We start from the raw sequence: 15,546 nt of genomic DNA, 5'->3' as shown, positions 1-15,546 counted from the left end.
GTGCAAATGCATCTACTAGAATTATTTGTAGTAAACATCTGTTTTAACCATTATGCATAGGACATGACTAAGGGCTGGTCTACGCTAACGCTGTAAGTGGATCTAAGTCATGCTAGTTTGGTTAATTAACGGAAATCAACATAACTTAGGTTGACTTACAGGAGGTCTACACTGCGCTATGTCAACGGGAGACGCTCTCCCGCCAACATAGCTTCTGCCTCTCTGGGAGGTAGAGTACAGACATCGAAGGGAGAGCACTCTCCTATCAACTTAGTGTGTCTTCACCAGACCTGCAAAATCAACATTTCTAAACTGATATTTAGAACTAGAAAAATATTGCCAACACATACACATCATATTATTGGGAAAAGAAAAATAGAGATTGCCTGAAATATTCAGAATTTTTTAAGGAAAGATATAACAAGCCAAAACAGACTTCAAACCAAAAGTAGAAAATGCTGCTACAAGATATTTTGAACTTTTTTAAAATTAATGGTGAATAAATTACATGGCAGCCTTTATCAAAAACACATGCACAATAGGCCTGATGCAAAGCTCACTAAAGTCAATGGGAAAAAAAGACTCCCATTGACTTCAACTGGCTAGGGATCAGGTCCTATGGTCCGATTCAGGAAAGCATCCCAACAGGACAGCACTTAAGCACATGATTAAATCCCACTGAATTCAATGGAACTCAGGCACATGCTTAAAGTTAATCAGCATTGTCCTGAATAGGGATGGACTTTCAGTATGTACTTAAATGCTTTCCTGAATGGAGGCCTATAAACTTAACACTTTAGAGCATAGCATCTGTCAGAGATGAGAGAGACTAAATGCACACAAATAATTTCTTTACTTGATTTCTAAAAACAGGAAGATACTTGCAAATCCCAGATAAAATCTTTTTTGTTAGGACATTTGGCAAACAGGCACTTAAGCAATAACAATCAAAGCAACAAGCTACTTCCTGAAGATTATTGACTGGCTAAGAGAGTCTTGATTGTCATTAACTCACCAAGATGGACCCTGTGCTCAGGTCACTACCGCTATTAGGGAACAAAGCTTAAATAGTACTAGCATGGACCAGGCATTTCTAGAGGAATTAACATCTGGGCAAGCAGCCAGACAATAGGTTTCTCACTCAAATATTTTGTGAGCGTTGTTATAGCATACAACCCAGTCCGAAACACTGAAAAGCAATCCCTGCTCACTTGAGTAGTACTACTGAACTCAACTCCTCATGTAAATAAGGCAAGCAGGGCTTGGCACTCGATGCAGTCTGCAGAAGAATGAAGCAGCCAGAAGCGTTCTTAATAGTTTACTTGTCACTTCCCTATTTGAAATAGCTTACCATTTTAATAGTAACATTGCAGAGTCCCTGGACATCTGATATTTAATTAAAAAAAGCACACAAAAGGAAAAAAGTTCCATATAGACTTAGATACCAGAGAAGTTCACTGATGTACCACAAAATTCAGGGCAGGAGACCTGCAGCAGGACTGGGATCCCATGAGTCCGGCAGGACCTGCTGCCATAATAATGGGAGTGGGTAAGAGAAGTTTACTAACCTTGTGCAGTAACTGAGGTTCTTCGAGATGAATGTCCCTGTGAGTGCTCCACTCCAGGTAATGGCGCATCCCTGCGCCTTCACTTGGAGAGTTTTACAGCAGTGCCCGTATGGATCACATATGCGCAGTGCCTGCCTCGCACGCTGTTGGCGCTTGGAGTATCATGCATGCGACCCAGACTCCTCAGTTCCTTCTCTACCAGAGAGCTTGCATCAAACTCCGAAGTAGAGGGGAGGGGGAGTGGGTAGTGGAGCACCCACAGAGACACATCTCAAAGAACCTTAGTTACTGCACAAGGTGAGTAACCTTCTCTTCTTCGAGATAGATGTCCCTGTGAGTGCTCCACTCCAGGTGACTGTAGAGTAGTGCTCTCTAGGATGATAGGGGCTTCAAAGTTGATAAAATAACTGGATAGTACCGCTCAGCCAAGCTGGATATCTGCTTTAGGGCCTTGAGTGATTGCATAATGTTTGGCAAAGGTGTGTTCAGAGACCCAGGTGGTGGCTTTGCATAGGTCTATAAAGGGGAACGTTCTTTAGGAACGCTGTGGATGCTGATATAGATCTAGTAGAGTGCATCCTAATTGTTGATGAATGCATCCAGATATCCACTAGAGAGTCTCTGCGTGGATATGTAGGTACCTTTGGAGTGTTCAGCAATAGATACAAAGAGTCTTGGTGAGACTTTAAATGGTTTAGTTCTGCCCAGGTAGAAAGACAGTGCTCTTTTAATGTCCAGGGTGTGCATCATGGCTTTGCAAGTTCTTGTGTGGTTTAGGAAAGGAAGTTGGAAGCTGTATAGTTTGGTTAATGTGAAAAGACAAATCTACCTTGGGTAGGAATTTGGGATGGGTACGTAATGTGACTTTACCCTTAAAAAAAGATCGTATAAGGCCGGTCTGCCATGAGCGCCTGATTTCTCCCACACGTCTCGCTGATGTGATCGCTACTAGGAATGACATCTTCATGGACAGGTGCAACAAAGAGCAGGCTGCTAAAAGTTCAAACTGTTTCTGAGTCAAGACCATTAGCACTAAGTTTAAGTCCCAGGTAGCGTGGGTGTCTAATGTCCGGATAGAGAGTTTGAATGCCCCTGAGGAATCGTTGGTGATTGGGTAGGCAAAGATTGTAGTGTCAATCTTTTCGTGAAAAGCGGTGATGGCCGCCAGGTGTACCTTCATTGCGCTAACAGAGAGGCCAGATTATTTCAGTTCTAGAAGGTAGTCTAATATCAATGGGAGAGGTGCAGATGTTACATCAGTTTGTCTGGCAGTGCACCATGTTGTAAATCTCTTCCATTTATATAAGTAGGTGCTACATGTAAAAAGTGTTTTCTACTGTGTAGTACCCCCCTCTGGACCTGGCCAGAACAAGTTAGCTCATCATTAGAGAGCCATAGAGAAACCATACCTTGAGATGAAGCATCTCTATGTTCGGCTGTTGTATTTGTCCCTCCCGTTGTGTCAGTAGGTCTGTGTGGAGAGGGACCGTGATTGGAGCATGTGCAGACATCCACGTTATGTACAGGTACCATGGCTGTCTTGGCTACGTGAGGGCTATTAGCATGACTCTGGCTTTGTCAGTCCTTATTTTCTGTATCACTCTGGGTAGCAATGGTATTGGTGGGTGACCCCACTTTCGGAATACATATTGCAGTATCGTATCATTTAATTCCCATTTGTGGTCGTGGGGAAAACATCTGCTGAGGTGTTCTGGCATCCAAGTAGTTATGAGGCTGAAATATGGATATTGTGTTGGATACACCAGTTCCAGAGTTTGATAGCCTTGGCGCATAACAAAGGTGACCTGATTCCCCCTTGCCTGTTTACGTAAAGCATGCAAGCAATGTTGTCGGTCATTACTCTAATGTGCTGGTTTTTTATGAACAGCAGGAAGTGGAGGCAGGCACTGCGGATGGCATGAAGTTCCAGCAAGTTTATGTGTAGACTTGTCTCAGTTGTGGACCATAGTCCCTGTACTGTATAATGTTGCATGTGTGCTCCCCACCCAAGGAGGGAGGTATCCGTTATGATCATCTGTGACTGAGGGTCTTGTGTGAATGGGATCCCAGAGCACAGGTTGTATGGGTGAGTCTACCAGGTTAGTGAGTCCTTGACCTTGTGGGGCATTGTTAATTGTATGCTTATTCTGCGTTTGTTTGGTCTGTACACAGTTGCTTGCCATCCTTACAGGCAGCGCATGTGCAAGCGTGCGTTTTTGACCACAAATGTGCATGCTGCCATGTGGCCAAAAAGGTTTAGGCATTCGTGGGCAGTGATCTGTGGACTGTTCCATATTGTGGATCTGAGTGTCTTTATGGTCTCAAACCTGTCTCGTGGAAGCGATGCCTTCACCACCTTCAAGCTGAGGTACGCGCCAATTAATTCTCACTGTTGAGTTGGTTCTGTTGTTGATTTCTTTATATTTATTATTTGTAGACTGAAACTCTGGAAACACTCTATCGCCATTTGAGTGGAGCGAATGGCATGTGATTGAATGTGCAACTTCAGGAGACAGTCGTCCAGGTAAGGAAAAATTATTATTCCCTGCTTTCTCAGATGCACCGTTACTATGGCGAGGATCTTGGCGAAACCAAAACGTAGTACCTTGTACTGATAATGGTCTGTGCCCAAAGTAAATCTGAGAAAACGCCTGTGTGCAAGGTGTATTGTGACGTGAAAATAAGCATCCTGCAGGTCGAGGGCTGAAAACCAGTCCCCCTACTCCAGCGCTGGTATTATTTTTGTTAAGGTGACCATCTTGAACTTTCGTTTTTTCATGAACTTGTTCCGTCACCTGAGATTGACAATGGTTTGCCATCCTCCATTTTTCTTGTGTTAAAAAGTAGTGGAAATAAAACCCCTTTCCCTTGTGTTGTATAGGGACAGTCTCCACTGCCCCCTATTGGAGGAGATGATCTACCTCTTGGCATAACAAATGTTTGTGAGATGGGTCCCTGAAGAGGGTCAGGGAAGGAGCGGTTGGTGGGGGGGGGGGGGGGAAATAGACAGGAAAGAGATGGTATAGCCCAAACCAGATGACTTCCAGAGCGCATTTGTCCATGGTGATAGTCACCCAATTCATGTAGAATGGGAGTAAATGGTCTCCAAATAGCTGGGTGGATGATGTAGGCACTGGAACGTGGGAGAGGTCTTCCAGACCCTCCACCAAGACTTCAAATTTGCTATTAGAAGAAGTAGATTGAGATGCCGCTGATGGTGGAGGGTGTCGTCCTTGTTGTTTGTACAGCCTTTGATGTCACTGTGTGTATGTTGGGTATCTAGGGTGCTGACATGGTTGACATCTGTATTATCTCCTTCTTGTGGCAGGTGTATGGATGTCAAGAGACCCTCAAAATGGCCCTCAAATCTTTCATCATGTGCAGCACCTCGTTGGTTTTGACTGCAAACAGTTTTTCTACATCGAAAGGGAGGACTTCAGTTGTATTCTGCATCTTTCGTAGAAATGTTGAGGAGTTAAACCACAAGGTCCGTCGCATGACATCAGCGGTAGCAGTGTCAGCTGCATCCAGTGCAAGGCCTGCAGAGCCGTATGTGCGATCATCTGTCCTTCAGAGATCAAAGATTTAAATTGTTGTCTCTTGTCCTCAGAGATGTCATTAATAAAGTCCATACATTTTCCATAGTTCCTGTGGTCATATCTGGCGAGTAATGCCACATAATTTGACACTCTAAATTGAAGTGTGAATGAGACATATACTTTGCAGCCAAACAGGTTTAGCCTCTTACTCTCTTTATCAAAGGGGATGAAGTGGAAATGCTGTTTGCCCCTTTGGTTGGCTGCCTCCACCCCCAGCGAGTTGGCTGCTAGGTGTGTAAAGAGGAATTCTGATCCCTTTGCGGAAACGTAATATTTTCACTGCACCCTTTTGCAAGTTGGTGGAATTGTGGCTGGAGTTTGCTAGGCTGTTTTGGCAGGTTCCATGATAGCCACATGGACTGGCAATGCTATCTTCGAGGAGGAAGATGTCTGTAGGATATCTGTTAACTAATGCTGAGTTACAGGCACTTCCTCTAGAGCAATCAAACTCATTAGCCACTCTTTTAAACAAGTCTTGGAAGTGGGTAAAGTCATCTGCCGTGGTTGGTGGTGGAGGCGGCATAATAGCCTCATCTGGTGAGGAGGAAGAATTGTTGTTGAGTGGCGAGGTGTTGGGAGCAGTGTCCTCTTCCTGCTCTGCCATGGGTTCCTCTTGTGTGTCCACCGCTGATGTCACCAAAGGTGGAGGCAGAGATCTGGTGTCCTCCCTACGTGGGCTGGGGCGCCTGCTATGGTGTCTTTTGTAAGACCCCCAAGGACTCCAATGCAGGCAGTGACCAGGGAAAGGCCTGGGTAGTCCCATCCATGGGTGGCCATACCAAGGTCACAGGTCCAGACTGTTTGTGGACCATGATGGTCCAGCAGCAGTAGGTTGGGGAAGAATGGTGAGGGGAGAATACCCCTTCCACTCCCTCATCTTCATCACTGGAAAACTGTGATGGAATGGGAGTACAGGTTTTCAACGGGACTGCTGAGCTCCGTCTCAGGTCAGGGACAGTTGAGAAGGAACTCAGGAGTCCAGGTTGCACATATGGTACTTTGCGCGCCAACGGCGCGCAAGGCAGGCACCAAGCATGAGCAAACTGTACGGGCACTTCTGCAAAACTCTCCGAGCGAAGATGCAGGAACGCACCATCACCTAGAGTGGAACACCCACAGGGACATCTCTCCAAGAAGAAAATGTACTTTGTTGCAGGCGGGATAGGGTGGGCAAAAACAACCAGACTGCAGGAATTTGTGGGAAACACAATCTTTTTTTTTTTAAATAAAGATTTTAATACTTAAATTTAAGCAAGGGGTAGAAATATTTGATGTCTATTACAACAGGAGTTAAAGTATTTTTTTACATGGTTTAAGCAAGATTTGTTTTATTCTTTCATTGATAAAAATTGTGTCTGAATTCTGCTTATATATAATTTTGTTTTTGCTTCTGGGGCATCAGGGAATCTGTCTCTCTTGCAAGATCTAAGGTTTTTGGAGGTGTGAGTGAGATAAAAATGCAAGAAACAACACGGGAGCAGATATTGCGGAGTGGGACAGAAGCAGGATTTTAAAAAAAACCAGTCCCACGCAGGGCTCTACTCAGGGTCCTATCCTCAGTTACCTTAAATTTGTATAATGTTATTGACTTCAGTAGAAGTATGTCAATTTACACCAGCTAAGGATCTGGCCCTCATCATTTTGAGATTCAGTTCCCTGCCCTCCCCTTCAAATCCACCCATCCACATATACACACACTCCTCTTAGACCTCAGAACACAAATGAACATCATGGGTACATATTATTTATAGCTGCCCAAATTTTACTTTACACAGATGGCAGGACATCAAAGTTCAAAGTTACATTTGAGCCTTCTGTTGTGTTCCAGACATGGAATAAAATTATTATACTTAGTTCCTGTTATTCAGGATTTACCACTGGGTGTTTTTCAGTGGCACTGAACAGGAGACATTAAAAACATTTAAGACTTTGATATAGTCCAAATTCTTTTCTTTCTTATGTATAAGAAACTCAAGCATTCTAATCAGCATGCATCATTTGCATATCCACTAAAATACATTACAAAGCTAGATTCTGTACTGATCCAAAACCTTGGATGTCTTTCACACTGATTGTGTGCATATTGTACCTCTTACATTGAGTCACATGCCTTGTTTGTACTGTGTTTATCTCACGTCTGTTTGTATTTAAGTACACACTCTGACCAGTTTCCTACAGACCTAGGAATATAGTATAAAAAGGGTGGGGCATATTCAAAATCACTGAAATTCTACACCCAACAATGTTGGCATCATGCGAATGCTGCTGAAGACTTTCACAGCCGCCATAAATATTGGTCCTGATGTTAGTCAGTATGTTCCCCTCTCTTTCCACAAGTAGCAAATCTGGATGCAATGAAGTGAAGAGTTCTGGCTCCATGGCACGCTCCCTTTCTTTCTTCAGTGCCACTCGTGTTCCCTGGGGATTGGGCCTTGTACTTAGGCAGAGGCTCTGTGGTTGGTGTACAGTAAACACTGACCCCATCAACAATAACTTTCCTTTCTTCACCCACCATTCAATGAAAACCCTCCAGAGAGGAAGGGGGCTTGTGACATAGCAGATGGTCATTATGTAGGGCTCTGCAGCCATGAAGACCAGCCTGCAGTGCAGTCACAGGTCTTTCATACAGGTGGCCCTGGTGGCCAGCACATTTCAGAAGATCCTTGGTTTTCAGGGGGAGGTAAGGATGGCCCTTTGAAGGGAAGTCCGGAGAGAATGCCATCGGCCTGATTTTTCATTGCCCTATGGCATGCAGGTACCATTCCAGCAATGAAGAGAGGTGGTAAAGGGAGTGGATCCATCCATCAGAGAATAACCCTAACCCAGGGACTAGCTGGCTCTTCACTGTGCCCCAGCAGCATCCCTAATGTACAGGGCATGCCAAGGGTAAGTGTGTGGCCAGAGCACTATGTCTTCTGGAATGACCACAGAGGCCACAGGCAGCCGAGAATTTTAGTGCTGCCTTGAGGTTGCTCTTACACTAGGACAGGCCCGAATATGGGGAGGCACAAGGGTGGCATAAAGGTACCCTGTACTGAGCATAGCTTTGCTGGAATGGAGAACTGGGGACTGAACGTATAAACTCAGAATACACTCATACCCATTTTGGGTGTGATTCAGTCAACAGTGAAGATATTCAGTAGCCCAACACAGAACAAGTTGTTTTTATTTTAAGTAGGCAAGTTACAGTGACACTTTCTTTACACGGTTTAAAAAAAATCACATTCACAGCAGAGCTCATAAGGAAAGTTCCCCACTAATTCAACTATGAAAAATATGTCTGGTTTGCACACACTGGAAATCTTCATCCATCCCTGGCTCTCTCCACATCAAATCCAGTGCTTAGTAAAACTGGTTGTTGTTGTTGATTTCTACTTTGGAAAGATGTGGGAAGACCCACATTAAAAACAACCAACCCTCAGTTCTGACTGAAAAATCATATATAGTTGGATACATACACCCCATTGTACTTTTTAGAGTGATCACGCATAAGAGGATTTTTAAAAACCCAAACCCTCTACTATATAAAATGCAACTTCACTTGCAGATTGACTGCTGTGATTTATATCAGTTCCAATAACCTCAGCTTTCTGGTACAACCAGCAGCAGCAGAGAGCCTTCTCTTGTGTATTAACTGGAATGTAAGATACACTTGGTAGTAATATGCAAGCCAATGAGCATACGCAGAAGGAAATAACGTCAAGAATTGGCAAAGCAGCAACTACATTCACAAGTTTAAACAAGATTCAGTCACTGAAAATCTACAACTTAAGACCAAACCACAAATTTTCAGCTGAAATGTTATTTCAACCTTTACATAAGGATGTGAAAATGGAAATCCATCAAAAGATCCAGATATCTAAATGGCTCTGAAAGCAAATGCCTCAGGAAAATATGAGGTATTAAATAGAATGACAAATCTTGGCGCTTGTTACAAATTCAGAGTTCAGAAACCCCTTATCTTCAAAGTTATCCAGCAAAGAAGAAGGAATATCTGGGATGTATTAGGAATGAAGCCAGAACATCTGCCACGGCAGGCATGCCGTTAGGCAGCTTGAGGGACACGTAAAAGGGGCGATCTCAAGAATCCCTCCGTCGTGGAACAGTACTTAGCGAAGGAAAATATATGTCACTGAACAACACAGAGGACATGCAATGAACAGCCCAGGACAGGCAGGCATGTCAGGGCCTTGTTTGTGCCCTAAGCGACCTTTGACAGAACGGGAAGGATTCAGATTCAGAAGACACACTACCTGAATACCTAGAACCTTTTAGGTTCTTAACAATTGATTCATATGTGAGAACCATAGGAGGCGGTGTAGTAGTGTGGTCCAGTGATTAGGGCATTAGCCTAGAAATCAGGAGACCCAAGTTCAATTCACTGCTCCACCACAGACTTTGTGTGACCTTGGGAAAGTCACTTACACCCAAGTTTTTAAAAAGATACTTGGGTACTGCTCTGCATTACAAGACCTAAGTTATCTAGGCACTGTACAAACAGATATAGGCGATAGTCTGTCCTAAATAATTTACAGTCTGAAATTTTCCATTTAGAAATGGATGAATCGAGGCACAGACATTATATGGCCTTGGGCAAATCAGTGTCAGAGCCATATTAGAATTTGCTAGCTCTCATTCCTATCTTCAGCACCACTAGACACTCTCTCTTTCTTTAGCATGTTAGTTTCCCTAATGGACGGGGGGGAAATAATTAATATGCTGGGTTCTGTCCAGCATTCTTATGGACCCAGATAAGAAACTAACCCACAGTATTTCAGCCTAGTTTGAAATTTTAGTAAGTATTCTATTAAGGTAATTTACCTCAGTAACTAAGGATCTAATCCAGTACCCACGGAAGTCAGCAGAAGCCTTTTCATTGACTTTAATTGGAGTTGAGTCACCCCCTATGTACGTTTTTCTGCGTTTGCTTTTAACTTTTGGCTGATGCTCATTTGGCTGAAGTTTATATTATTATTATTTTTTTAATTCTTTCCCATATTTACAAAGAGCTAGTCACTAGTGTAGAACATTGTCACAGGATAACAGTCTCCAGCTGCTAGCTAAATGCCAAAGCCACTACTAAGCAGTGACACAAAGCAAACAAAAAGTAAAACAAGACGTTTATTTGAAAAGCTGAAAATATCCTATTTGGATCAGTATTCCAGGGTAATGATATGGTAACAATAATTTCAATTATTCTAAAGCGAGGCCCAAGTCCTGAAAGCACTTTATTTGTGAGCCTGAAATTAAGCTCATGTATAAATGCTTTCAGGAACTTGGCCTAAGTGAATAAAGTGCAACAGGCAGTTGCAAGTTGGTACAATGGAGTCACATCAATTTATTCCATGCATATTGGCCACAAACAAGGTTTACATAAGGCTAGAAGTGAAAATAATGCCTGAACTTTGAAAATCATACTCTTAACTGACTCAAATATTATTCTGTAGAAGTCAGTCTTTAAGGTTCAGTCAGACAGCTGGTAATGCAACTGTGTTTAATTTATCTTAACTAATTGATATTACTAGACAACCAGGTAGCATTCTTTGGATAACTACTGTTGTTTTCTAGCTTTTAGTTATTTAAAATTATTCCTAGCATTATGTGAAGGGTGGCCTTACTGATCACTAGAGACACTGAATCCAATTATCCTCTCTCTTGCACTTTGTGAAGTTATTTACATCTGTGCAAACAGCAGTATTATATACCCACTGTGCACAGGTGTAAATGACAACACAAGGTGCAAGGCCATGGGGATAGAGGCTCCTAATCTTTTGCTTTGACAAAGTTCTTTGCTAGTCAACCGATATTTTCCTATTAAAATATTAATAGCCAGATTGTGGCCCATCCAATGCTTATGCACATGTAAGAAGGAACAGGTCTCCCTATTATCCCCTGCATCAGCACCTGCATCAGTGTGGGTAGCCAGCACAGGAGGAATAACAACCTCCACAAGACTGCTATTTCCCCACTGGTGCAGGTGGGTGAGGAGTGGGCAGAACTTTGGCTCTGCCCCCAGCTATGCACTGGCCAAAGCAGTTGCAGTTGTGTGCTGATTAATCTGCACCAGGTATTGGGCTGGCACAATCACTCTTCACCTGAGCAAGAGGAAGTCCTCATCTGCTTCCTGGTCTGCTCTTGGGACAATGCAAAAATGTGCCATCAGAGTATTTCTTGAATGAACTTTAGCCCCTAGCAACCTGTCCACATCATATAGCAACATTAAAGCCTACCTCTAGAAATAAGAGCATATAAGGTTAAGAGAGGGGAAGACTCACAGGCGTGGAAATAAGGAAATTGAGGCGAGAGGAAGGTCATCTCATTTACTTTTATAGTTTTGAGACATGTTCTGATGCTATAAACCAATAGTTTTCTATGACTACCTAGAAAAAATGGACTACAACTGAGTCAAATTGTTGATTAAGAAGAGCAGAGAACTATATAGAAATTAAATAATCACAAAGATATGAGACCCAAAAGTCTACCAAGAAGTTATTGGATAGATTAGACGTTCACTATCCCCTACCCAAAAAGTCACTTTGTCATTTAAACAAAGTTTGCTCTACATAGCAATTATTGTTAAAATCACAGTGTGTGCTTCTTTCAGATGTCTGACACAAACAGATATAGTTTGGCCACTGAACGTGTGTTCCAGAATAGAAAACCGTAACAAGCTCTCACGTACCCAGCCACATAAAATGCATGATATGGAGCAGTTTCCTTGTGAAACCCTTTAACACTTTTGCTACTTTTCATAAATCACTTGATTAGGCAAGAGAATTGGCTCTAGTGAAAGATCTATAAAACTGTAAAGGTCTGAGCCTATCCTTTGAACAAGTTTCATTATCAAAGACAAAAGCATAACATATGTCAAATCTGTTTGCAATGTTCTCCTCTTCTAAAAATCCCCTTGGTCCTCTCTTTTAAATGTTAAAAACCTCAAGTAAGTTCAAATGAAAATCACCACTGAGCTACAGTACTTAGCGGTCTGTTACAATAGTTAAAATAGAACGTGCCTGTTCTGACTGAACTTGCTCCCAATCTACCCGTAAGAGAAGCTATTGTTGCAACACAGCTACCCCTACGTGAAGGAACACCCAGTTAATTTGAATTCAGAGTTATCATAGCACATGAGATGCAAGTTTTAAGGACAAAGTTCAACACATTTTAAAAATATATACACTATAGGAAAATTAAGTAAAATAATTATGTTATTAGGTATAATAGCAAAGCAGCTTACCAGCCCATCACAGTTGCTTATAGCAACTGAAGCGTTAGGCAAATCAGTGATATCCCCAACATATAGGCAATTCCCATGGAGTGGTTGAATATGAGTCACATTAGAATCCTCTTGCCATTCAATTGTTGCTCCAGGGGCAACCAGCCTAGAGTTCAGTCTCAGCCTGAAGTGAAACTCTCTTCCAAAAACAGTGACATTATAAAATATTTGCTCATTTGAAGCTTCATGTTGCAAATCCCCAGCATCTCTTCGGAAGCGCCCCCTTGGAGGTCCAGACACCAGGTTAGATAGGAACCTGCCCTCTGAATCTGTGCTGATTGGAACGACAAGTCTGTATTCCTCTATATTCCTCAAAATAGGATCTTTAAAGATAAAAAAAAAAGTATTAAAACTAAAAATTGGTTTAGAATTATTAGTCCATGATCCATTACCCCATCAGACAATTACATAAGGGAGATGGCCACTGCATTCTCCACAGCCACTTCATTCATGAGTGTGGCAAACATACTGCGCAGAGGTCATTTTTCCTAACATAGAGCAAAGTGCAATTATAAGAGAATGTAAGACAGCAAAGTTCTCCTACAAAATAAGCACCCTGCATCCCCTTTCCAGATGTTTTATGAACTGAAGTCAGTTGAGACAGCTGAGCTATTCAGACTGTTGCCATTAATCACCTAGGACGTTGAATTTCTGGGGACTGCTGGCACAATCCTTGGGAAGGCTTCAGTGTCTATTAAACGGACCTCTGACCAGGGCTACACACAGAGGTTAGGGGAACGAAATGTTTATAATATCAGCATTTGCAGGTCATACATTTAAAAGGAAAATAAGCTTCCCCCCCCCCAAAAAAAACAACTGTGGGAGAAGCTGATCAAATCCTAAACAAGTTGAAAGCGTGTGATGAGCAGACACAATATACAGCTGGTAACTCGGGCTGGGACCAGCACGAGTGTCTCGGCGACTTTTAGAGCTTTTAAATTCATATTGTTTGAAGAAAAAAAGCTGCTACCGTGTGTTTTATTCTACACATGCAATTCCAGGAACTGACACACTAAACTCTGATCTGTCAGATGTGCTACACTGAAACCAGAGTTCATTCGAGGTTCCCACTTCCCACCCCTTCTCTAACTACACTCTCTCTAGCGCGATCTGGGATTTAAACCGCTCTCCCCCAGCCTCCTTTCTTTCCAGAGGCTTATCCTCCCACTGGAGCTGCCAGAGGGTGGCTATGGGTCTGCAGAGATGTCAGAAATCCCTTCCCCCCGAGGAGGCAGCTCCATCTTCCCCTGTTCTGCTGCAGCCAGAAGAGGTTAACGGAGCACAGGGAGCAACTGCAAGTCTCGCAAAAAGTGTTAGCAGAAGAAGTTGAAGGGGAGTTGAAAGCCCCAGGGCGAGCTAGCTGGGACTTCAGAGGGGGAGGCTGCAGGGAAGCGGGGGCTAAGCCAAGAGAATGGCAGCCGGGGGTGGGGGCTCAGGGATGGAGCCACCTCCCCACCAGGACCTACCTCTCTCCCTGGAGCTCTGCAGAGCGCTCGCGGGCAGGAAGAGCGCACAGCAGAGCAGCAGACAGGCGATCGCCGCGGGAGGATCCATTGCAGCTGAACCGCAGACCGAGCCCAACACTCGGAGCCAGCGTTAAAGTTCCCCGCCGCTACCCAAAACCATCTGAGGGCAGCCCGGCGCCGCCCGGTCCTCCGCACCGCCGCCCGGAACGCGGCGGGGACGCCTCAGCCCCGCTCCGGTCCCCTGGTGCATGCACCCAGCAGCAGCGGCGGCCGCTCTGCGGGCTCGCAGCGAAGCAGAGACACCAGGAGGCGGCTGGAGCGCAGCACCAGAGAACACAGGGCGTGCGGGAGTGAAGTCAGGCTGATTGACAGAGGCGCTGCCACCCAGCACAGCCCGGCTCCGCAGCGAGCCTGGCAGCAGTCCCGGGGCTCCCCTCCCTCCTGGAGCCAACTCTGGCTGCGGGACACCTCCCCACCCACCGCTCCGACAGCCACGTTTCTTTGCCCTTGACTCTTCGCGAGCAGCAGCCCACAGAGTAGTGAGCGCCACGCTCCCTCCAGGTCCTAATGCGCTCAAGTTCCTGTCCCAAGACGCCCCGCTCGGACCCTCCTTCTGCGCCAAGCTCTTGTTATTGGAGTCCTGACCTTATGCTAGACCTTGTGCTAGACCTTGTGCAGCAAGAGGAGGGGCGCACACACTTCTTGTCCCAAGGGGTTTACATCACTCACGGATCTAAAGCCGTGCAGCAGACCCCTACACCTAGCACATTCGGGGGAAGTTGGGCCCACATCTCAATTTGGCGACTCAGGCCGCTCTTTGGAAGAAGCCAAACTTGACCTCCCCTTCAGGGAAGCTTACCTTCTTTGGGCCTCAACTTTGCCGCACAAGTCAGCTCCCATCTCAATAAAATGCATCTCAAACACTTTATAAATTGAAGGACACGTCTAATTTCTGGCCAAGTAGTCTGATTAGCTGCTACATCCGCTAGAAAATCTAAACACATTTAAATACACATCCCCCCCCCCAAACACATTTGCCTCCCCATTTGCAGTTTATTAGCAACAAGTAGAGTTGTGCAAAATGTTTGCATCAAAAACGGAGAACAAGCCAGTCAACCAAGGTTAGTCTAATGGTTTGTGACTCTGTCATGCAGACCTGATCCCACGTGAGAGCAACCCTGGAACTAATCCATGGATTTGCATGAAAAACAAGCAACTTTTCCATGCAAAGCCAGGTGAAATTCAGGTGTTTTGACTTGAGTCTCAGATTCATTTAGAACTGCAAAGATCAGAACTGAAGAAAATAATGACATGGACTAATGCAAATCAAAATCAGAGTTTCACCTGGATCTAATACATTTGGAGCAGACCAAGAAATTTAGATTGTAAATTATTTGGTGCAAGGACAGTCAGGAGAGCATCTAGCAGAATGGAGCCCTGATCTTGCAAGGAGTCTCTGGGTGCTATTGTAATGCAAACAACAATTAATAATTATTAACTGTTTTTTTATGTAAAGAAAATGTTACTTTTTTGCCATAAAAATTTTGCCACATGGATACAGACAGCCTTAGTGCCCAATGTGTACATGTGACTTTAATGTAGCAGTTGAATAAATACAAAATGTTTACTTTTTCAGG

General features: G+C 44.0%; 1 protein-coding gene across 6 annotated transcripts in view; it reads right to left on the bottom strand.

Moving 5' to 3' along the window:
* The window catches only part of ADAMTS2 (ADAM metallopeptidase with thrombospondin type 1 motif 2), a 261,487-nt gene extending 246,320 nt beyond the window's left edge, over positions 1-15,167 (bottom strand). For 2 of the 6 annotated variants that reach the window (XM_043552885.1, XM_043552887.1), the window contains exons 1-2: positions 14,769-15,099; positions 12,405-12,766 (exon numbers count right to left, since the gene is read on the bottom strand). In XM_043552885.1, the coding sequence (XP_043408820.1) occupies positions 12,405-12,766; positions 14,769-14,913 (507 nt within the window). In that variant the 5' untranslated portion in view covers positions 14,914-15,099. Of the gene's footprint in view, positions 1-12,404; positions 12,767-13,909; positions 14,408-14,768 lie in introns of those variants that run through there. The other 4 variants (XM_043552886.1, XM_037906201.2, XM_037906202.2 and 1 more) reach the window with 4 other exon arrangements.
* Positions 15,168-15,546: the final 379 nt, after the last annotated feature.

The sequence above is a fragment of the Chelonia mydas genome, chromosome 8, assembly GCF_015237465.2.
Source record: "Chelonia mydas isolate rCheMyd1 chromosome 8, rCheMyd1.pri.v2, whole genome shotgun sequence".
Lineage (NCBI taxonomy): Eukaryota > Metazoa > Chordata > Testudines > Cheloniidae > Chelonia > Chelonia mydas.
This window is presented reverse-complemented; position numbering and strand designations above follow the sequence as displayed.